The sequence below is a fragment of the Telmatherina bonti genome (genome assembly GCF_933228915.1).
Source record: "Telmatherina bonti genome assembly, chromosome: 20".
Taxonomy (NCBI): Eukaryota; Metazoa; Chordata; class Actinopteri; order Atheriniformes; family Telmatherinidae; genus Telmatherina; species Telmatherina bonti.
This window is the reverse complement of record NC_136618.1, coordinates 8,417,293-8,440,706: the sequence shown is the minus strand read 5'-3', so window position 1 is coordinate 8,440,706 and position 23,414 is coordinate 8,417,293. Positions and strand designations below refer to the sequence as shown.

Genomic DNA, 23,414 nt, shown 5'->3' with positions numbered 1-23,414 from the left:
TGCAAACCGTGTGGATTCTTACCGTCTTCAGGGTCCAAATTCAGGTTGAGGTCGACCAAGTCTTTCACCTCCACGTCCTCCAGATCCTTCACGGCCGAGTCCTCCCCCTCCAGGTGCTCCTCCATCCCATCAGGTCCCGGGAGACTCGCCTCGCCGCTCTGAGTCAGCGCCGATGCGTGGCCCAGATGCTGCTGGTGTGGCTGGTTCAGCTGCCCCACAACTCCACCCCCCATCACCATCTGCTGGCCCAGCACAACCTCACCCATCCTGGGGGGACCAGGTCTGAGTGGGGCGGACTGGGGGTCTCGAGGGTGCAGGATCAGGGCTCTGGAGTCCGGGGTCATGTTTGGTGGGAAGGGCAGCCTAAGGCGGCTCTCTGGAGCACGGTGACGCAGCTCAATGTAAGGCATGGTGTGTTGCTGCAGAGGGAGGGGGTGAGGGAGGAAGGGCTGGGGGAGACCTGGGGGGGGGGACACGTCATGAATCAGTAAAAGTGCTGATGGTGACACTAGTAGATTCTCCTGAAAGTTGGTCTGATCTGATTCTGAGGATCAGCGGAGTGTCCCGACCTGCTATGGCGTGTGTGCTGCTGGTTGGAGCCATCACTGGTCGGATCCCAGTAAACTCAGTGGGCATCGACCTCCTCATCCCAACCGGGGCTCCCTCCACCGCGCCGAGTCCGGCCACAGGCAGCGCTGCCTGGGGAGGGCGCAGGAAGGACTCTGCTGGAGCTCCAGGAGGAACGCTGAATCTGGACAGAGAACATGAGTCAGGAGTCAGATCTGATCCTCAGACTGGATCTAAACCAGGTTCTGACCCTCAGACTGGATCTAAACCAGGATCTGATCCTCAGACTGGATCTAAACCAGGATCTGATCCTCAGACCGGATCTAAACCAGGATCTGATCCTCAGACCGGATCTAAACCAGGATCTGATCCTCAGACCGGATCTAAACCAGGATCTGACCCTCAGACCGGATCTAAACCAGGATCTGATCCTCAGACCGGATCTAAACCAGGATCTGACCCTCAGACCGGATCTAAACCAGGTTCTGCTCCTCAGACTGGATCTAAACCAGGTTCTGATCCTCAGACCGGATCTAAACCAGGTTCTGCTCCTCAGACTGGATCTAAACCAGGATCTGACCCGCAGACTGGATCTAAACCAGGTTCTGACCCTCAGACTGGATCTAAACCAGGTTCTGATCCTCACCTCACACCCGGTCCTCTGACGCCCAGCTCCCTGGGGAGGCTCTGTCTGGGGAAAGGAGGCTCTCCAGGGGTGAAGCCCCTCGGCTGTTCCCCGGGGAAACCCCCGGGGAACCTGGGAGCAGGAGGTCGAACCGTGCCAGGGTATGGGGGAGGAGGACGTCCGAACAGGTCCGCTGGAGGAGCAGAGGAGCTGGAGGAGTCCTCCTGGGCCCAGCTATGAAGAGGAGTGGTAGAACCAGCGGCGAGGGGTAGAGCAGCGGCCGCCTCCTGCAGACCTTTCTCCTGCCGTAAGGCGCTCTTCTGCTGCTGCTGTCTCAGGATGAGCTGCCGGAGCCGCTGGCGCTGCAGAGAGACGACAGGAAGAAGCAGATGAGCCTCCAGAGACGCGGCAAACGCCCAAACTGTCTGGAAAGAAAAGCTGAAGAAGAAGAACCTGTCGCAGTTTCTCCTCTGTGTCACCCAGCTGAGGAAGCATGCTCATTGGTCCATCTAAAGAAGCCACGCCCAGTGCTGACATTTCATTGGCTGGCGTCTTGTCAGGGTGTGTGGAGCCTGGGGTCATGTGACCCAGCTCAAACGGGTCTTGACCCGGAGCGTGACCTGCCAGACCGGTGAACCCGCTCTCCTCAGACGTCCCAGGATGCTTTGGGGTCTGACTGCTGGGTGTTCTGGGAAACGAGTCCTGCTGCTGTCGCCCTGGAGACCGCTGCATCTGACAGGAGAGATGAAGATGAGGAGGAAGCAAAGGAGGGGGATGAAGAGTATGGTGGTATGGTAAGTACAGGCAACTGAGCCAACAATGACCCCTCACACCCCGTCTTATGATCTCATATTCACCCAAACGACGTCTTCATCTTGTTTTCGCAGCGAGTAGAAAGTAAAACGGAACAAACACGTTTCAGGAACGTTCTTATTTTTTACTTACTACATCCTAAAATGTGTTATTTTCCGTGCAAATCATCAAACTGAGACGCTGTTTCAGATCACATCATGTCTTTCCAACCAAATTAGCTGTAAAAATTTGTTTCAAGACCTCCCAGTAAAACCAGTTTAAGGGAAAAAACATTTTGATTTCCTGACATAAGTTAGAAATATCTTAAAAACAAGTCGTGAAACTCATTTTAAATCCGAGCCATCAGGTGAGTGTTTTTTTACTTTGAGAGACGAGAATCTGAACGAAGAGCCAGTAAACAAGAATACAAGAAGTAAGCGCGGCCGTGTGGATGGCGGCGGCGGTTCTGATGGTGTCCAGTAAGAGGAAGGTGGTTCGAGTCTTTGTCTTGTTAAATCCACTAACCCACCTTGCCTCCATTCAGGCCTCAGAGAGGCTGCTGGAAGGGATTACAAGTTGCTGCCGCTACAGCTGAGGTTGTTTTCACAGAATAAGGGATTGGAGTGAATGTAGATCTGTCACAGTAACAAACTTCACCGTGTGATTAACTGTCTCAGAAATTATTGCGATAGACGATAATATCAGCGATTATTGTTGTCATTTTGAGACCATTTTCAACTAAAATAATAATAATGCCATAATAATGCAAGTACACCTTTTCAAAGATCAACATACTTTAATTTCTAAAGAACATTTAGCTCGATGTGCCGACTAGACTCATCCAATCCCCAGTCTGGAAAAACAGATCCGGATTTCTCCTGGGGTTTTGGCAACATGGTGACCTGGAACATCTGGTCTCTAAACACCACGTAACACAGTTACATGGTCTATGGTCAGCTCATATAAGGGGGCATGTTTGGACTAGACCAGAGGTGGAATGGTAAAATGTCATTTTTCACGTCATTATAAAGTTGTGGAAATGCCGTTTGTAACATGAAGGTTCATCCAGGCGATTCATACTGGCTGTGAAATGTTTCCAACATCTTTAACATTAAAGAGCGGCATGGCTTTACCAACCACGCCATCTGAGCGCACACCATGTTGGACTGTCCTGTTGGTGTTTAATCTGTTAAACACTGCAGTGATCGTAGACTGTCAGGGAGATGGAGCTGTTTGTTAAGGCCTTAAGTGCAGATGGAAGCTTGTTGTATTGCCGTGTTTAGTTGATTTTTGTCTTAAAACAAACATGGTAGAAAAGAAAGACAAATGGAAATTATTGGGTCTGGTAAACTTATTGCATGCATTACTTCTTATCGTGCGATTAATTGACTTATTGCGACAGGCCTAAGTGAGTGTTTCTCTTGTCTAAAGTCTAAATATGTTTCTTCAAAGTCTAACTTTCTTACTGCACTGGCAGATTAGTCTGAGTCTTCATAACTTAGTTTTTTCTCCGGATATTATTTTTGCGGCATGAAGCTGCTCCTGGTCCAGGTAAACAACTCCTGCTCTGGTTACGAGCATCCTAAAGCTAACTGAATTAGCACATCATCTCCGTTTCGGGGTCAGACCATGCAGGATGCTGCTGCCACCTACTGGCGACATGGTTGTTACTGCAGACTGAGCGGTTACCTGGTGGGGAGTCGGGGTGAAGGTCCCAGGCTCTGCAGATGGTCCTGAGGTCAGAGGGGAGGTTCCACAGGAGGCAGGCTGGTTGCTGAAGCTGTCCACTGGAGCTTGGCTGAATGGTTCGTGTTGCTTCTGGGGCCGAGGAGTAGAAGGCTGCTGGAGGTAGGGGTCCGGCGAGGGCCGCGGCGTCCCAACAGGCTGGGCGTACGGGTCAGTGCTGCGCTGGTTTCCTGGTGAGCGGGGGAAGCGCTCAGAAGGGCGGGGAGTTCCTGGGTTGGAGCTGTAGGGGTCTAGCGACGGGTGGGAGGGGGATGGGCGGCGGTTGGCAGGCTGCTGCTTGTACTGGTCCAGTCTCAGACTGGGAGGGGTGGTGAGGTAGGTCGGGTCTGAGTGAGGGCGCGGTGTACCAGGCGTCTGAGGGTTGCTGTAGGGGTCAGGGGACGGCCGGGAGCTGAGGGGGGACTGCTGGGAGAAGTGGTCACTGGTTTGTTGGCTGTAGTCCGGTCTGGGGGTGCCGGGGGTCTGAGAGTAGGGGCTGCGGTGGGGTGAACCGAGGCCTGACAGAGGACTGGAGGGATAGAGGGGTTCCTGTGTCTGGGCAATGGTGAACGCCAGGTCTGAGGGTACGGGCGGATCCCTCCTTCCTCCTCCTGAGCTGCCAAACACCTCCTGCTGAGCCTGCAGTTGCGGGGGCATCGGGGCTTTGAAGATGCCCCCCTGCATGCTCATTCTGTCAGCTGTTCGTACACCGGCATGTCTGACGGACAGGTCAGGGGCGGAGCCAGAGGGGGGGCTCATCATACCTGCTCTGCTCTGCTGAAGCCCTGCAGGGAGAAAAAGGAGGAGGTGTTAATCTGCAGAGAAAGAATGGAGGAGGAGGAGGAAGGGATCAGACGGATGGAGTTACCTGGTTGGGATGTGGAGGCCCGAGGAGCCTCAGAGCTTTTGGAGTCGGGGGACGGCGCAGGAGATCCGAAGACATCGTGTGCGGGGGAGGCACTGAGGGAGCTGCGACAATGCTGCTGAGGGGCTGGAGCGCTTCCCGACTGGGAGGAGGTGGGGCGAGGAGTCCCTGCTTTTTTATTGCAGGGGTCCCAAGGCGACGAGGGGCGGGAGGAGGGCGGGGAGAACATCTGGGGAGAGGACGGGGGCTGGTGGAGAGGGGAGGATGTCTGAGGGGAGTGAGGAAGTGAGGAGAAACCTGAAGGGGGAGGAGCCTGAGGTCGGAGGAAGACGTCGTCGGGCGGCCCTGAACCTGAACTCCCCTGCATGTGCGGAAGCTGCCTGCTGGGCGCCGAGTGCAGCGGGGAGGCGTTGCCCCCGGCAACAGGCTGCTGCGTGGGGGTGAGCGGGCTGCGGCTGCCGGCGTCCGGAGACAGACATCCAGACAGACGCTGGCTGGAAAGCAGCTGCTGCTGCCGCTGCTCGTTCTTCACCTGCTCTAGCTTCTGAGTCGCCTCCATCTTGGCCAGCTGCTTCGACTTCTGACGCATTTGCTGCAGAAAAAGACGACAAACACCATGAGATGGGATGGAGGAGCTCCACTCCTCCTCCACAACAGTCGGTCTGAAGACCAACGCACCCTGTAAGGCCTTCCGGAAGGGAAAAGCAATCGGCTTTACGACTATCACAAGATGAAGATTAGTGATGATGATTTAATGACACTCACACTCACCTGTCTTAACTTCCACTCCTGCTCCTGTTCGGACTCTCTGGGCCTCAGTGGGTCCTTGAAGGCCATATCTGTGTCCATGGATACGGGGTCATAGGGTCCCAGTGGCTGCGGCTGCTGAGGAGGCGGCAGACATTTCAGAGGGTCGTTGGACAGCTGCACCTTGTTGATGCGCTGAGCCGCCCGGTTGTCTCGAGCTTTTTGCTGCAGAGAGAAAACGTCGTTTCACACCTTCAGACACAGAGTGTTTGGTATTTGCAGAGCTCCTCGCATCCTGCAGTAGCAGGTGAGACTGTCTCATTAACATACAGGAACTTTACTCCACAAATGAAGGAAAAAAGCAGCATCATGTCTGATTCCAGCTGCACTGGTTTACTGGTCAGAGTTAAGATGCTTCACAAACAAACAGGTAAACAACACATCCTCCCCTGACCATGGTCCCGTACAACGAATGGATGGAAAATGAAGGGAAAAGCAGGAAAGTTTCCAAAGAAAGCTGCAGAACTATTGATTTAGACCACTTTAAAAAGAGAGACTACATCAGAGTTGGTCTGGGCGATTAATCGGATTTTAATCTCAATTACGATCTGCGGTTTCAGCGATCATAAAAATAAAAGGATGTGATTATTTCTCTCTCTGCAGTTTCCTCTCCTGCTGTCTTCAGCTGCTAATCGAGCGTCTCTGGCGTTGCAGCGCTGTGCTGTAAACTCCTCCCACAGCCGCTTTGCTTTCATTCAGACACTGTTGCCAACTTGGAGACTTTCTCGCTAAATCTGGAGACTTTTTTTGTTAAAAGCGACAAATCTAGCAGCTTTTACTGGAGTTATTGGAGACTTTTCTGGTGTTTTGGCGACTGACTTGAAGGCACATATTGTTCTGCAGTTACTGTAAGGAAGGAGCAGCGGGAGCCTCTCCCGTCCTAAAGCACTCCCAGGCGGCCAGTCTCAGTCGGCTCCGCCTGCAGGTCAATGTAGAATAACTGCAGTAGGTTGTGGAAGTTCACCTAAACATAGTTTATACCATTGTCACTGACAACTGGCTGCATTATTTTCCTACACATGCACACGTAGTTTGGCGAGTTAAATCACTATAATATCCCTCCGTCACGGGGCGTCACCATAGCAACACGTTCATCTTTTAACAGATGAGTGAGAGAAACGCGCTGTAGCCTGACAACTGTTATTGGTACATCCAGGCCAACATGAAATAGTTCCTATACTTTAGCATATTTAGTAAATGTTGCAAAAAAAAAAAAAAAAAAAAAAGGAAATATAAATTTGTTATGAAATCTTTGCTGTGTGGGACCATGGTATAAGCGGACTAAACAACTCGGAACCGTGCATTAAACGGTTATAATGCACGTTGTTGAGTCGAGAACACTACTTCATCTTCATCTTCAGCCGCTTATCCGGGGTCGGGTCGCGGGGGCAGCAGCCTAAGCAGGGAAGCCCAGACTTCCCTCTCCCCAGCCACATTTGCCAACTCTGCGGGGGGGATCCCGAGGCGTTCCCAGACCAGCCGAGAGATATAATCCCTCCAGCGTGTCCTGGGTCTTCCCCGGGGTCTCCTGCCGGAGGGACGTGCCTGGAACACCTCACCAGGGAGGTCCAGGAGGCATCCTGACCAGATGCCCGAGCCACCTCAACTGGTTCCTCTCGATACGGAGGAGCAGCAGTGTCAAGAACACTAAACGTTGTTTAATCCTTACTTTTATTTATCTATTCAGTTTACATCATTATGTGCACGTTGTCAAGACAAAGCTTCATGTTATTTGTTTGTTTTCTAAAATTTGTGTAATTCTAAAGTCATTGTTTAAAAGCCACGTTTTAATGTTAAATAAATTAATGCTGTTAAAGATAAAAGGATAATCGTGTTAAATAATCGAGATTTCAATTTCAGTCAAAATAACCGTGATTATAATTTTTGCCTTAATCGAGCAGCCCTACATCCAAACCAGAAGACTGGACTGGGACTCTGGATCAGTTCTGTAGTTGATCTATGGTGCAGGTGAAGAAGAGGAGCTGGGACTCACCACATAAGGCGCTCTGTCCTGAGAACTGGCCTTCCTCCACAGCTTGGCGATCTGCTTCACTCTGGTGGGCCAGTCTGAGGAAGGAGCACAGTGGTCAGACAGCAGGAAATGTTTATCCGTTTAAACATGTTTTCTATCTGAATGATGCCACATGTGTGTGTGTGTGTGTGTGTGTGTACCAGGATACTGTAGCTTCAGTTGGGGGAAGTTTGTGTTGCAGTAGAGGACGGGAGCGACGGTAGCCAGCTCTCCAAGACTCTCCTCCTTCTCCCACTTCAACATGCTCCTCTGAGCCGTGGACATTGCATCCTGCTCGCCCTCTCCTGCCAGCGCCTGATTGGCTGAGGCCGACCCGGGGACGGGACCTTGGGCGGGAGCGGCTCTGGGTCCCTCGGGCGTTGGCATCCTAAACCCAGGCTGAGCGTGGGCCCCGCCGGGCATCATGGGAGTGTTGGGAAAGTGTGACGCAGCCTGCATGAGGCCGTTCATCAGCGGCAGGCGAGAAAACGCTGCTGGAGCTGGGAGACAAGCGATCGATACACCTGGTCACTTACCTGCGTCAGTAAATCAAGCGTGTGTGTGTGTGTGTGTTATTGTGAACGTACCCGCGCTGTGTGTGTGCACCTTGGTCCCAGCAGCAGAGTGTGTGTGTTGACTCGGCTCTGCTTGGCTGCTGCCATCTGGACTCAGAACAGCAGTGAAGACCTCCTCCACGTCCTTCCCCTCCAGCTCTGAACACACACACACACACACACACACACACACACACACACACACACACACACACACACACACACACACACACACACACACACACACACACACACTTTAGCATGGCATTGAGCTGCTGGAGTTGGACTCAGCAACTTTAAACTGAAACACAAACTAAAACATTTTTATGAGCAAATCACAAAGAAGCCTGAAGACCCGGCACTGATCCAGGTTTCACTCCTTCACGTGAAATTCCTCTCATCTTTCTGAATCCGTCATTTAAGGAGACCAAACGTCCCTTTTCCCAGACAAGTCCTCATTTTCAGAGTTAAAGGATGAAACCAGTGCATGCTTTACTGGGATTTTGCTTCATCTCCACCTGAGATGTGATAATATCAGCTATGATAGTTGTGTTTCATTCCCCGCGTTCGCTTTACGTCGTCCACCCTCACAGCCGGTGAAATGGACGGAGACGAAGCAGTTGCAGCAAACAGGACACAGTAACCGGGTGTTTTTACAAAGTTTGGTATTTTCAAGCCCTCAGTCTTCCCACATCCAACATCACTGAACACAATAAGGCCGCCGTTCACACAGCAGTCCTACCGAACACATCTCCTCCACCAGACTCACCCACTGGCTTCAGGGCGTAGATGTGCGACACGACGGTGCAGGAAGGTTTTAGGAAAATCTGATGTCTGCAGTCATAGCTGCCTTAAACAACAGGCCCAAAAAAAAAAAAAAAAAAAAAAAATTTTCCACGCGACAGCAGAGCACGCGCACGCGACAGCTGCGAAAGTAACGGACACCTGCTCTGCAGAGGATCCTCGCTGGGAAGATGGGAGGCTTTTTCAGCTTTTTCAGCGGAGATTCTGGCTATGGTGACATCATGAAAGTTGAAACTACAGGAGCTTCGATGAAAACAGCTCAGCAGGACAAGCTGGGTTACAAAGGTGTTTGTGCCTCACACACGATGGCAAAGATGGACGCAGAAAGAATGAAGAAATACAAGGAAAAGATCTTAAATGTGGCAGAATCGTCCGGAATCGATCCGGCTCTTATTGCTGCCATCATCTCCAGAGAGTCCAGGGCTGGAAATACACTGGATAAGGGCTGGGGGGACTGGAACCCAAAGAGAAAAGCATATAATGCCTTTGGACTGATGCAGGTAGACGTCAACCCGGAAGGAGGTGGACACACTCCAGAAGGAAAATGGGACAGTGAAGAACATCTCACTCAGGCCACCCAGATCCTGATTTCATTTATTAACAAGATCAGTGAGAAGTTTCCCAACTGGTGCAAGGAGCAGAAGCTGAAAGGAGGGATAGCCGCCTACAACATGGGGGACAGGAGTGTGCATTCCTACAGCAAAGTGGATGAAAACACAACAGGTGGCGACTACTCAAACGATGTGGTTGCCAGGGCTCAGTGGTACAAAGAACATTTTTAACAGCTGCACTTTATGAAAACGACAATAAAATAGCAAAAGAAAGGCTTGTTTATCTTGTGTGAGGTTATATAATGCATGATAAATGATGCAGTGTAAACTGAAACTGCACAAGTGGAGGTTACTGCTGCGGTGTTGTCGCTTTCCAGTTGTCTGTGTTAAAAGAAATAAAAAGTACCAATAAAGGCTCCAAAAATGAAAAAAAAAAAAAAAAAAAAAAAAAAAAAAAAAAAAAAAAAAAAAAACAACAGGCCCAGCTGAGGATTGTTATCTTGCTTTTTTCTGTGTGCGTTCTGTGTCTGCTCGGGGATGGCCTGTGTTAAAGGATTTCCCATCAGGGACAATAAACTGACATCTAAAGGTCTCGCTGTAGAGAAACTGTGGGCGAGTCTTGAATCGCAGTAAAAGTAGGAAAATCCGTCCTTCAGACGAAAACAAAAACAAAGGAGGGCAATACAAAAGCACAAAAATGAAAAGTGGACATAAATAACCAGAGCAGGAATATAAAAAGATCCTTTCACAATAAGACCAAACCCAAAACATACCGAGACAGCTACTGTACACCTCATCACGGACTAATTTCCCATTAATGACTGAAATGTTGTGACAATGAATATAAGTCGCTATAAATAGTTAAAGTTCAGATCTCAGATAACCTGTCGACGTTAATAAAACCAGCAAAAACACTGAAACCATGGTAACCCTGACATGCTGTGTCTCCATCATGGACACAAAGCTCTCAGGACAAAACGAGAGTTTCCATCTTCACCTCGCCTTGTTTCCATGGAAACTCCACTTCGTGTTCTTGACTTGGCGAAGCTCGTTTTCCTGCTTCTTAAACTTGTGAACCGTGGATTCATTGATCTTTAATTCTCTCACGGCGGCTCGATTCCCATGTTTGTCCACGTAACCGATAGCTCGCAGTTTTAACTGAGCTTCGTAAACGTTTCTTCACAGGAGCCATTTTAGTAAGGCGTCATTAGCCACGCCGATGTTCTGCATAATGCACACACCGGCACTATACTGAGGACCTGCCTTTAGCGTCTTCTTTCACACCCACACTTCCCCCGTTAACGTTCTCATGCTGTCCTCTGAACGCCTTTTATCTATGCAAGCAGCGTGTCGGAAACGCTCTCAGTCAGTCAAGAGCTCATCAAAGTCACACAACAATATGTACAGACTTTGGAACTCGCTACACACATAAGGCGCTCCGCATTATGTGTGGTTGTGAAAATACGGTACGCGTCATCTCGTGTGATAACCCTCCACCTCTTATTACACATGAACAATAAACAGAAGCTGGACTTTAAAGGAATAAACTGCCTTATTGGTCAGAAAACTGTGATATAACTGTTCCCCACATGGTCCAGACTGATGCCGAACACAGGTGAGATGGGCGTGGTCAGCCTTACCTGGGATCTTGTACAGTTTGCTGAGGATGGCGCCTGAAACGTAACGAGACGACACATCAGTTGGCTGCTCAGTTCGGCCGTGCATCATGACGTCAACATCACACGCTGACACTTAATCTCACCGTCTGACACCATCTTATCAAGCTCAGGACTCAAGATGGCATCCAGAGGCTCGTCCTGCGCCGTCCTCTGGCCACGCCCACTGCTTCCCGCAGACGACAACGCGGGGTCATCGGTGACGACGCCGATGTCCAGACCAGCTGACAACGACAGACAGACGCAGAGTTACAGACAGATGAGAGTGGAGATGGAGAGATGGTTAGGAGGAAGCAGAAGGAGCAGCAGTCTGGTTTCTGCAGAAGAAGAAGACGTTTAAATAATCCGGAGGTGGAAAAAAAGCAGCAGAAGAAGAAAAAGCAGATTAATGGATGATGGTCCGCTGACGTTGGTCAGCTCAGAGTGAACAGGAGGAAAGTCAGTCTTCATACAGCTTCTGGAAGTTAAACAAAAGTCCACAGCTGTGCAGGAGGAAGAGGAGGAGGAGGAAGAGGAAAAGGAGGAGGAAGAGGAGTTCCAGAGCAAGCTTACCAAACGGAGAGGGGGAGCGCTCCACCTGGAACTGACCTGAAAAATACAATCTGACAGTCAGCTCCACCAGCTTCTCTCTCTCTCTCTCTCTCTCTCTCTCTCTCTCTCTCTCTCTCACACACACACACACATACACACACACACACACACACACACACACACACACACACACACACACACACACACACACACACAGCAGCAAGAGGATGATGATGGTGATGAAAACCAGTGTGTGTGTTTGTACCTGTGTGTCCTGTCGCCAGAATGTGAGGGTCAGTGTTCAGGACATCGGACAGATCCATGAGAGCGTCTTCTGACATGGCTGGATGGCAACACACACACACACACACACACACACACACACACACACACACACACACACACACACACACACACACACACACACACACGACTGGGTGTGTAGTGCAGGCCTGGACATGCAACATGACTCTGCTTCGGCTTCCAGAACAGAATTCCAGACTTTTCCAAACTCTGATTTCTTCCAGGCTCATTTTTCCCCCGAATCAGATTAAAGACATGAGAAAAGTCTGAAAATCTACAAGTAAATGTATGAAATACTGATAATATTCACTGTTATGTTGTGAAATTTCTTCCAGAATACTTCTGAGTACTTTTATCCTGTAGTTTTAGGTAGGATCACTGTTCAGTTCTAAGTACTTTTATCCTGTAGTTTTAGGTAGGATCACTGTGTAGTTCTGAGTACTTTTATCCTGTAGTTTTAGGTAGGATCACTGTGCAGTTCTGAGTACTTTTATCCTGTAGTATTAGGTAGGATCACTGTGTAGTTCTGAGTACTTTTATCCTGTAGTTTTAGGTAGGATCACTGTGCAGTTCTGAGTACTTTTATCCTGTAGTATTAGGTAGGATCACTGTGCAGTTCTGAGTACTTTTATCCTGTAGTATTAGGTAGGATCACTGTGTAGTTCTGAGTACTTTTATCCTGTAGTTTTAGGTAAGATCACTGTGCAGTTCTGAGTACTTTTATCCTGTAGTTTTAGGTAGGATCACTGTGCAGTTCTGAGTACTTTTATCCTGTAGTTTTAGGTAGGATCACTGTGTAGTTCTAAGTACTTTTATCCTGTAGTTTTAGGTAAGATCACTGTGCAGTTCTAAGTACTTTTATCCTGTAGTATTAGGTAGGATCACTGTGCAGTTCTGAGTACTTTTATCCTGTAGTTTTAGGTAGGATCACTGTGCAGTTCTAAGTACTTTTATCCTGTAGTTTTAGGTAGGATCACTGTGCAGTTCTAAGTACTTTTATCCTGTAGTTTTAGGTAGGATCACTGTTCAGTTCTGAGTACTTTTATCCTGTAGTTTTAGGTAGGATCACTGTGTAGTTCTGAGTACTTTTATCCTGTAGTTTTAGGTAGGATCACTGTGTAGTTCTGAGTACTTTTATCCTGTAGTTTTAGGTAGGATCACTCTGTAGTTCTGAGTACTTTTATCCTGTAGTTTTAGGTAGGATCACTGTGCAGTTCTGAGTACTTTTATCCTGTAGTTTTAGGTAGGATCACTGTGCAGTTCTGAGTACTTTTATCCTGTAGTTTTAGGTAGGATCACTGTGCAGTTCTGAGTACTTTTATCCTGTAGTTTTAGGTAGGATCACTCTGTAGTTCTGAGTACTTTTATCCTGTAGTTTTAGGTAGGATCACTGTGCAGTTCTGAGTACTTTTATCCTGTAGTTTTAGGTAGGATCACTCTGTAGTTCTGAGTACTTTTATCCTGTAGTTTTAGGTAGGATCACTGTGCAGTTCTGAGTACTTTTATCCTGTAGTTTTAGGTAGGATCACTGTGCAGTTCTAAGTACTTTTATCCTGTAGTTTTAGGTAGCATCACTGTGCAGTTCTAAGTACTTTTATCCTGTAGTTTTAGGTAGGATCACTGTGCAGTTCTGAGTACTTTTATCCTGTAGTTTTAGGTAGGATCACTGTGCAGTTCTAAGTACTTTTATCCTGTAGTTTTAGGTAGGATCACTGTGCAGTTCTAAGTACTTTTATCCTGTAGTTTTAGGTAAGATCACTGTGCAGTTCTAAGTACTTTTATCCTGTAGTTTTAGGTAGGATCACTGTGCAGTTCTGAGTACTTTTATCCTGTAGTTTTAGGTAGGATCACTGTGCAGTTCTAAGTACTTTTATCCTGTAGTTTTAGGTAGGATCACTGTGCAGTTCTAAGTACTTTTATCCTGTAGTTTTAGGTAAGATCACTGTGCAGTTCTAAGTACTTTTATCCTGTAGTTTTAGGTAGGATCACTGTGCAGTTCTGAGTACTTTTATCCTGTAGTTTTAGGTAGGATCACTCTGTAGTTCTGAGTACTTTTATCCTGTAGTTTTAGGTAGGATCACTGTGCAGTTCTAAGTACTTTTATCCTGTAGTTTTAGGTAGGATCACTGTGCAGTTCTAAGTACTTTTATCCTGTAGTTTTAGGTAAGATCACTGTGCAGTTCTAAGTACTTTTATCCTGTAGTTTTAGGTAGGATCACTGTGTAGTTCTGAGTACTTTTATCCTGTAGTTTTAGGTAGGATCACTGTGTAGTTCTGAGTACTTTTATCCTGTAGTTTTAGGTAGGATCACTGTTCAGTTCTAAGTACTTTTATCCTGTAGTTTTAGGTAGGATCACTGTTCAGTTCTGAGTACTTTTATCCTGTAGTTTTAGGTAGGATCACTGTGTAGTTCTGAGTATTTTTATCCTGTAGTTTTAGGTAGGATCACTGTGTAGTTCTGAGTACTTTTATCCTGTAGTTTTAGGTAGGATCACTCTGTAGTTCTGAGTACTTTTATCCTGTAGTTTTAGGTAGGATCACTGTGCAGTTCTAAGTACTTTTATCCTGTAGTTTTAGGTAGGATCACTGTGCAGTTCTAAGTACTTTTATCCTGTAGTTTTAGGTAGGATCACTGTGTAGTTCTGAGTACTTTTATCCTGTAGTTTTAGGTAGGATCACTGTGCAGTTCTGAGTACTTTTATCCTGTAGTTTTAGGTAGGATCACTCTGTATTTCTGTAGGAGGAAAACTGTGATAAAATGAGTTAGTTGTGTCGGAGTCCGTTGTTGGGACTGTGAGCTAGTCTGTTGTCGGTTCCACGTCAGTCTTTTTATATCCAAACCGCATCCATGCGACAGAAATTTCTCCCTTTTAGGAACAAGCTCATCAGTTTGGGTTGGCTGCTCATCTTTTAGTGAATTATCCTCTGAAACACGTCTGCCACCATCTTCCTCCATGTTTGTTTATGTATTGCAGCGTGCCGTGAAGCACATCGAAACAATAAACATTTGTTATTGTCTATTTTGTCATATCGCCCAGCCCTACACTGGCTTGTCTGTTTGCAAGCGAACAGAGACCCTCAGCTTTCAAACGAACCAGAGTCGACTTCTCTGAGTGTGGTTGGGTTCGTACTGTGCCAAATGAGCCGTATTATCCCTGGAAAAGGACCAGGGACCAAACAGCAGCAGTGTGAACGTATCCTTACTCTATAGGTCTGGTTTTTCTCTAGTTCTGCGTACTGCACTCAGTAAATAACATCAACAACACAACTACAAGATACACTGGTAAATTCACTCTGAGTTGTTTGACTTCAGTTGCTTTATGAAGTAGATTGATTATACATCTGGTATTTATGTAAAAACTAGTCAATCCCTGTGAGGCTTCAATGGAGAGTTGACTCGTTTTTTTAATTCAGTTAAATACAGAGTTTCGTGATCAGTCTGATATTCAGGCCGATGCAGGAAATCAAACACGAATGAAAGATGAAAAATGCTGATAAAATGATGAAAATAAAGAAGAAACTTACACAGAATTCGTTGCTTCTTATTGGTTGCTACCAGTAACCCAGAGGGGGAGGGGCCATGAGCCACAGGGGCGGGGGCTTTTCTTTCACCCATGGTTGATTGGCTGCTGCCTGACGCTTCAGGTCCTACCCTCCTCTCCACCTGCCGACTGCGGTCCAGAAGATCCCGACCGAAGAAGGCCTCCTGGACAGAGACGGAGACAGCCAATCAGAACAGGGATTCTCCAGACGAAACTGTCTGTCTTTGTGTGCGTTACCTGAAGGTATGACGGGAAGGCCTCCTCCAGCTTGGTCTTTTTCTTCCTGTACCTCTTCTTCACCTTCTCCTGATTGACACCAGGCGGCATTTCCATGGCAACGTCAGCATCCATGGCACCTGACATGAATCAAGCCAACCGTTGGTCTGCAAGTCTTCGCCATCAGCACAGATTTATAAAAAACAGACGTGATCACAGGTGTCTGACCTTCATCTCGACCCTGCAGCGTCTCGGTGGAATCCTTCCTGCAGAGTTTGATTCTGCTGAGACCGGCTTTCCCCCCACGCTGTCGAACCATGAACCCCCCGATACCTGAGACCCAGACAGGAGGAAGATATTCGATCATGTCCACTTAGACACTCCCGTTTCTCTCAGGCAGGTTTTATTTTACTGTCCCTCCTCTTCCTCACCAGGCCGGTAGGGTTTCCGCTTCCTCTTCTTGTTGCCATCGGTGATCTCAGGCTCCTTATGGAGATCGTCGTTGTGTGTATGGTCTCGCTCAGGACTGGAGTCAGATTTCATGTCACACTCCAACTCGCCTGCAGGACAGAAGGAGGAAGATGTTTGTCGTTTAGGAAACTACAAGCTGCTGCGGCACGTGGAACGTCAGGGTGTGGAACATCTTGGGAGAACGTGTGACTGACTGACCTCTGCTGTGGTCCTGCTCAGTCGGCAGGTCGAGCTCCGGAGTCTGCAGGACGGACACGCGGTTCTGGTTTATGATCCTGAGCTTCAGTTTGGGTTTGCACCTGCACACAGGAAGCAGCAGGTCAGTCTGATACACCTGACACTCCCCTGTAGAGGAACAGAGCTGCGGCTTTACCTTCGATACCTGCGCGGTGACGTCAGAGGCTCAACTAGAGACTGCAGGTGAGACAGGCCTGACTCAGTCAAACACACTCCATCCTGGGTGTACGTCTTTGTGTCTGCAAACACACATTTCATCATGAAGCTGGGAATCGCAGCTTCTAATCCACACTTCACCTCAGACATTGCAAAGTGGACCTACTGACCTGGTTCTCTTAACCTGGAGACGATCTGAGGCACGTAGGGACCCAAAGCTTCTGACCTCCCTGCAACAAACACACGTCAGTTTTCCTTTTTACAATAAACTTTCATCGTTTCAGAGTTAAAGCTGTTCATGTATGTAGCCTACCAGGGGTGGGAGGAAAAATTCTTTTACATTTAAATCAGGATTTTTTTTGTTTTACCAGATTTAAATAGATTTTTCAGTCAAAAAATCTAATTTTTTTTATTTTAAATGTTTATATGTCTAGATGACCCTGCCTTTCGCCCAAAGCCAGCTGGGATAGGCTCCAGCTTCCCCGTGACCCTGAATTTGATTAAGCGGTTTAGAAAATGAATGAATGAATGAATGAATATGTCTAGATGCCCGATGGAGAAGAAGTTACAGCTTTTCTCCAGCAGAGGGCGAAATGTTTCTCTAGTAACATGACCTTTTGGAAAACATGTAAACAGAAGACGGAGAACGGCGACAACCTGCAGAAATGTGCAGAGATAAATCCTCCACCATCACATTTTAGGTCAAAAGTTTGGACACATTTTTGATGTTTTGCTTTGAAGGTAAAAGCAGAGCAGGACATGTGGAAAGCTGTAAACTCTGTAATGCACATGCGGCGTACTGCAGTAACACCACTAACGTTACCGCCCACCATCCTGGTGCTAATGGCCAGACGTAGCGCAGCAGCAAGACAACAAACCAGAACGTTAATATCCGGTTCAAGCTTCTGAAACAAGAGCAGAAGTTCAACCAGCTGGTTCAGATTTATTGCTGCTGAATAAATCCTAAAAACTGACACACAGTTGATTCTTTTATTTTGGAAATCTGGCTCGTGATGTAGTCTGTAAACTTGGTCATTATGCAACTTTTTCATGCGGTCTGATGTTTAAAAAGCAAAGTAAAAATAGGCAACACTTTGGAATCACAACTTAAATCGAATCAGAACAAAAAAACAAAAAACAAAAACAAAATGTAAAAATCGAATTATGAGCAAAGCGTATCGTCCCAGGTCTAGTTTGTACCGTAGGAGCTGCGGCCCTGCGTTCTGCACAGCGAACAGTCAAAGCCTTCGTCCGCAGCCACCTCCACCTCCTCCTCGGAGGTCAGACCTTGACACACAGCGTGGACCCACCTGAACAGACAGAACTACAGTCAGCCGGGACGCCAGAACTCCGGGTCTCTACAGGGAACTAAAACCAGAACGTGTGTGTTACCGGTCACACTGCTGGCACTGCAGGATGAGGTCGTCCTGACAGTACGTCCTCTGACAGACGGGACAGCGGCTCAGACTGCTGCACGGACCACACCGGCTGAAGTTACTCTGCCAATCACAGTGCAGGCCTGGGGAGGTGGAGCCACACTGAACACACCACACACACCTGGGGAGGAAACACACACACATGAGGAGACAGGAAAGCACGGACAGACAGGCAGGATGATTGACAGCTGAACCCACCACTTGCACTTCCAGGCTCCTTTAGGCACCGTGTGGAGGGGCGGGTCCAAGCAGTAGGTGTGGTAGCTGATGTCACAGTCGTCGCATAGCAACAGTCGCCCAGGGTCACTGGCCTCGCCACACGCTTCACACACCGTGCACTCCAAACAGCGCCACCCTTTGGTCAGGACCACCCGAGTGATCTACAGACCACATAGTAATCAAATTACACAGATAGGCAACACTTTATGGTTCAATAGTAATCAGATTACAAGATAAATTAACAAAATAATCAGATTACAGCAGACAGGAATCAGACTAATAGAGAAATAATTAGATATACAGAGTAATCAGATTAAACGTGTAATCAGATTACACTTCAGAGTAATCAGATTTAATGAGTAAAATCCCAGATTAAACGTGTAATCAGATTACACTTCAGAGTAATCAGATTTAATGAGTAAAATCCCAGATTAAACGTGTAATCAGATTACACTTCAGAGTAATCAGATTTAATGAGTAAAATCCCAGATTAAACGTGTAATCAGATTACACTTCAGAGTAATCAGATTTAATGAGTAAAATCCCAGATTAAACGTGTAATCAGATTACACTTCAGAGTAATCAGATTTAATGAGTAAAATCCCAGATTAAACGTGTAATCAGATTACACTTCAGAGTAATCAGATTTAATGAGTAAAATCCCAGATTAAACGTGTAATCAGATTACACTTCAGAGTAATCAGATTTAATGAGTAAAATCCCAGATTAAACGTGTAATCAGATTACACTTCAGAGTAATCAGATTTAATGAGTAAAATCCCAGATTAAACGTGTAATCAGATTACACTTCAGCGTAATCAGATTTAATGAGTAAAATCCCAGATTAAACGTGTAATCAGATTACACTTCAGAGTAATCAGATTTAAATCAAACAGTCTGATCATAAAACCTGATGTGTGACAGGACAGTAATCTGACTAAAGATGAGTAATTTCACCGAGAGGAGAGTATTCTGATTACAGGAAGAGCACATCCAGAGGAACAGGTGAAGTAATCAGATTACAGAGTACTGACCTTGATGTTGACACAGTAGGGATGGTAACACTGTCCACACTGAGAACACGCCAGCAGCCGGCCTTCAGCGCCCTGACCGAAGCTGCCACACACCACACACATGTCCTGCATACACACACACACACACACACACACACACACACACACACACACACACACACACACACACACACACACACTACATCAGCCTGCTTCATTCAAAGCGGTGAGGAGCTTCACAGGTGTGTGTGTTACAGGTGGGAGTACCTGTCTGAGCGTGAAGTGGTCCAACGTAGAGAACATCACCACCGTGTTGTGCATCGAGTTCTCCTCCTCCTCCTTCATCTGAAACGTTTCCACATACTCACACTGACACACACACACACACACACACACACACACACACACACACACACACACACACACACACACACACACACACACACACACAGAGTATAAATCAGTACTGATCAATCCGATAACCTCATCCAACGCACAGCTAGCCGTTACCAAGGTGACACAACTGTGTTTGCATGGATGTGCGAATGTTCTTACTCCAGGTGTCACAGTCAGACTGTCCTGAGTCTTCAGCCGGCTTCTTCCTCTGCCTCCTCTTCCTCCTCCGACGCCACCTCCTCTGGACCTCCTCCTGCCTGGAAACCCTGAACCGCGACCCTGTTGGAGGAGGGAATGGGAGGAGGAGGGAGGGAGGGAGGGAGGAAAAGAAGGGGGGGGGTGTGATACATCAAACCATCACTTACAGCATCACTCAGCTGTTGCCATGGCAATGATTCTACTTTTTGAACCTCCTCATCCTCCGCCGTCTCCTGTCAATCAAACCCGCCGCCAGTCGGTTCCTGAAGGCGTCATGGTCACTTTAGCGTGAAAACTGACCCGAGTCGCACTTAAAAAGCAGCGTCTTAGTAAAACCAACCGGACAGGAGGGAACCCCGCACACTGGGACGTCACGACGCTGCTCCGTAGCATTCACTGGTTTTACTGGGGTCGATGCAAAAGCAGTTACCTGAGAAATCACATTACCACATCTGGATTTCTCCCAGTATGGCCATTTTTTCATGAGCGTAGACTCGTAAATGATTGTCCCGTAAAAAACCCCAAATAAACCCTGAAGACACTTCCAGCAATCCCAGTTTTTAGTGGCTAAAGACCAATCACACCACGACCAAAGGCGAATCCCCAGGACCCGACATTCCCCAAAACAACCACTGAAAAAGCCCAGATGTTGTTTGGCCAGAACTGAAAGCAGTCCTTCCACTATAACCAATTTAAACCATTTGCTCCATGAAAGCGAACCAAACTGCACCAGTATGAACGCTGACGTTACAACAACCAATCCGACAGCGGACTGGAAAGCGATTTCAATCCTCACTTTTCTGCAAAAGCAACAGATCTGATTACTACAATAATCTCATTGCACACAATCGTTATATTTTTATAACAGAATCACCATCTGTTTCCATAGCAACAGCACGATTAAGTAGTTCTGTTTTTTTAATGCAAAGAGCTTGAGGAGTAAACCAGAGACCGCCTCGACAGAATGAAGCTGAAAGGCAACACGGAGCACCACCGTCTCCTCAGCTGCTTCCCTCTCTCTGACAATCATCATCATGAGGTCATCACGAATTATTCACGGCCGGAAGTTCGTTGTCAGATCTCTACAGTAAGCCCTGAACTTATTACTGCCCTCCAGTGGATGCATCGTACCAACACAGAGGATGTTTGACAGATGTAGTGACTCGCGCAGGTAAAGGAAGCATAAAGGAGGCCGGGACGACCTCCGTCGGCTCAGCCAATGAGATAAAACCTGCTCAACTTCTAGCCATTTCCTCTGATGACATCACTTCCTGTGATCGCCCAAAAGGAAAAACACAAACAACAATCTAATCACTTTTTAGGTCTTATCCACACACACACACACGCACACACACAGTTAGTCTACTAGAGTTAGGGTGCGTTTGTTTCCCACACCAACACTCAGATCACACAGTTAGTTACAGCCAATCAGAGTTAGGTATGCTTCTTTACCACTCTCATGCTCCACACGGGGGAGTCCGGTGGGTGGGGCTTAGGGCTTTCCCACCCTCCCTCCCCAATGGAATCCTGGGAGGACGAGGGGGGGCTCACGGCCCTGCGACTGCTCCACCACGAACCCTACGTCAGGCAGGAGGAGGAGGAGGGAAGTGGATGAAGGTGAAGAGGAGGTCAAAGAAAAGGATGAAAGGAGGAGGAGGTGGAGGAGGAAGAAGAAGAGGGGGGGGGGGGGGACACACAAAATGCAGCAACATAAATGCAACAGCTCCAAAACAAAGAGTCAAAGTGAAAAAATAAAAACAAAAGAAAAAACAGGCAGAATAAATGAACAATGTCATAATGAGATAATGTTACTATGACAACCACATGCAACTCAGGACATGCTGTCATACTGGGAAGCATCAACTGATAGGCTGATCTGCTCCATGCCTGATCAACATGCTGTGTGTGTGTGATCCAACATGCTGAAAGCCTGGATGCAGTTAGTGGCTGACAGGTGAGGATGAGGACGAGGACACATGGACCCGACCGGAACGTGTCGGACGTCCTCGCGGTCAGCTGGTGATGTTAGGTCCGATCTGGTTCGGACTTTCTCTCCATAAAGCTGTTCAGCTTTTTGTTGAAGAGGAACAAAGTTCACACCCGTCAGCCATGACATTGTGACAGGAGGGGGGGTGATCATCTTGTTACCATGGTAACTGATTGCAGGTGGGAAACATCAACTTAACAGAATAAAAACTGAGCAACTTTGACCAGACAGTGGAGTCTCCATGACTGCAGCTCCTGCGGGGACGCTCCTGGTCTGCAGCGGTCACAACTTCAACCTGACCGACATTACCTCGCATCACAAACGTTCTGGTGTTCCCATCGCAGTCGCCGCGAGCAGAAACCCACTCACACAGCGTGTGTCACGATGCACTGAGATGTCGCAGAGGAAACATACGGCGTGTCTCGTGTTTCATGAATGAAACTGATCAGTTAGACAAACTGCGGTGGTTGGGTCGTTGTCCAACTGGAAAGTTGGGAGATCGATTCCAGGCTTCCCCTGACTATGTGCCGAAGTGTCCTTGGGCAAGATACCAAAACCCTCAGATGTGCCTATTGGGATATGAGTGTGTATGTAAGTCGCTCTGGATAAAAGCCTCTGCTAAATGACTGTAGAATAGAAACAGAATAAACTTAAACTCATCAGCTTCATTTTGTGTGCCACACAAGCTGATCAGCCATTTTAACAACTAATTTTAATGAAAACAATTGATTTGTCACAGACTTAATGATATCTTAAATGTGCTTTAAGCGTCACGTCAATCCAGTTAGCTAAAAAACATTGGTGTAGCTAACAGAGCTGATAGTCTGTTAAGACGCCAAACGGCTTCAGTGACCCCTTCACATCCACACCAAACATCTGATCGTTGTCTGATCTCTGTAGCTGTCAGATGATTCAAGTTGTCATGTAAACAGTTAAACCTGATCCTAATGGGGTTATGAGGTGACCTGATGTTTCTGTGCACGAGGAGCCACACATCTGGTTTATTTAATCTTTTTACATCTGCACATGTGCAGAAAGCCGCATCTCCTCCACCCAAAGTCGGCTTCTCTCGCCCTGATTATGTCAAATTCTGATTTTTATTTACTTCTAAACTTTTTCTGGACAGCGGATGAAAAATTTAAAGCTAAAAAACTATCAAAAACCTCACAAATAAAGAGGATATAGTAGTTTTTCGAGCGAGGGCAGCTTTATGTCCAAAACTACCCAAGTGGGACCTTTATTACATTAGAAGTAAAGTCGTTGACAAACTATTTTGCGGCGCATTGGTTGCAGTGTGTGCATCAGGTGCATATGGCAGTGGGACATGATTGTGTATGAAATGGGAGACCTGCAGAAAAAAGTCTGGGAAAGAGTGAGAAGCAAACGGCTAAGCACCGCAGGCTCTGCCGGGTTCAACAGACTGCATGTTTGGAAACAACAGGAAGTGACATCACCACGCATGTACACCCTGTGAGATAAATCTGTTAACGGACTGATCAATGTAGAGACGGATTTCTTTGAACTTTGTATCTGAGAAGTTAGGGGTGAGGGGTGGGTTTTCTTATGCATGTTGGAGGATAAATGCGTTCAAGAAATAAAAAATGTTGGTCCTGGCTCCTATATTTACCATCAGTTAATGCCAGTCGGGTTCAAGCTACAACCAACCAAACTGGTCCGATGACATGATGTAGGTGTAGAATGATGTCAGAGTTACTGAAGCTAAAACAAGTCA

At 47.3% G+C, this 23,414-nt stretch overlaps 2 protein-coding genes across 3 annotated transcripts in view; one reads left to right on the top strand and one right to left on the bottom strand.

Moving 5' to 3' along the window:
- Window positions 1–23,414, bottom strand: part of LOC306770754 (histone-lysine N-methyltransferase 2C-like) — a 72,768-nt gene that overhangs the window by 20,847 nt on the left and 28,507 nt on the right. For both annotated transcript variants that reach the window (XM_079259677.1, XM_079259678.1), the window contains exons 17-43: window positions 19,657–19,776; window positions 19,369–19,470; window positions 19,123–19,227; window positions 18,068–18,249; window positions 17,826–17,990; window positions 17,634–17,743; window positions 16,604–16,663; window positions 16,414–16,516; window positions 16,239–16,339; window positions 16,001–16,129; window positions 15,798–15,902; window positions 15,591–15,709; window positions 15,337–15,517; window positions 11,774–11,851; window positions 11,530–11,565; window positions 11,064–11,201; window positions 10,942–10,974; window positions 7,980–8,105; window positions 7,554–7,892; window positions 7,375–7,448; window positions 5,346–5,546; window positions 4,578–5,166; window positions 3,674–4,494; window positions 1,646–1,924; window positions 1,214–1,554; window positions 570–751; window positions 23–460 (exon numbers count right to left, since the gene is read on the bottom strand). In XM_079259677.1, the coding sequence (XP_079115803.1) occupies window positions 23–460; window positions 570–751; window positions 1,214–1,554; window positions 1,646–1,924; window positions 3,674–4,494; window positions 4,578–5,166; window positions 5,346–5,546; window positions 7,375–7,448; window positions 7,554–7,892; window positions 7,980–8,105; window positions 10,942–10,974; window positions 11,064–11,201; window positions 11,530–11,565; window positions 11,774–11,851; window positions 15,337–15,517; window positions 15,591–15,709; window positions 15,798–15,902; window positions 16,001–16,129; window positions 16,239–16,339; window positions 16,414–16,516; window positions 16,604–16,663; window positions 17,634–17,743; window positions 17,826–17,990; window positions 18,068–18,249; window positions 19,123–19,227; window positions 19,369–19,470; window positions 19,657–19,776 (5,257 nt within the window). The remainder of the gene's footprint in view (window positions 1–22; window positions 461–569; window positions 752–1,213; window positions 1,555–1,645; window positions 1,925–3,673; window positions 4,495–4,577; window positions 5,167–5,345; window positions 5,547–7,374; window positions 7,449–7,553; window positions 7,893–7,979; window positions 8,106–10,941; window positions 10,975–11,063; window positions 11,202–11,529; window positions 11,566–11,773; window positions 11,852–15,336; window positions 15,518–15,590; window positions 15,710–15,797; window positions 15,903–16,000; window positions 16,130–16,238; window positions 16,340–16,413; window positions 16,517–16,603; window positions 16,664–17,633; window positions 17,744–17,825; window positions 17,991–18,067; window positions 18,250–19,122; window positions 19,228–19,368; window positions 19,471–19,656; window positions 19,777–23,414) is intronic.
- On the top strand, window positions 8,851–9,714 carry LOC306770762 (lysozyme g-like). Its single transcript, XM_079259690.1, has one exon. It carries the CDS (start codon window positions 8,921–8,923, stop codon window positions 9,530–9,532), a length of 612 nt encoding a protein of 203 aa, XP_079115816.1. The 5' UTR covers window positions 8,851–8,920; the 3' UTR covers window positions 9,533–9,714.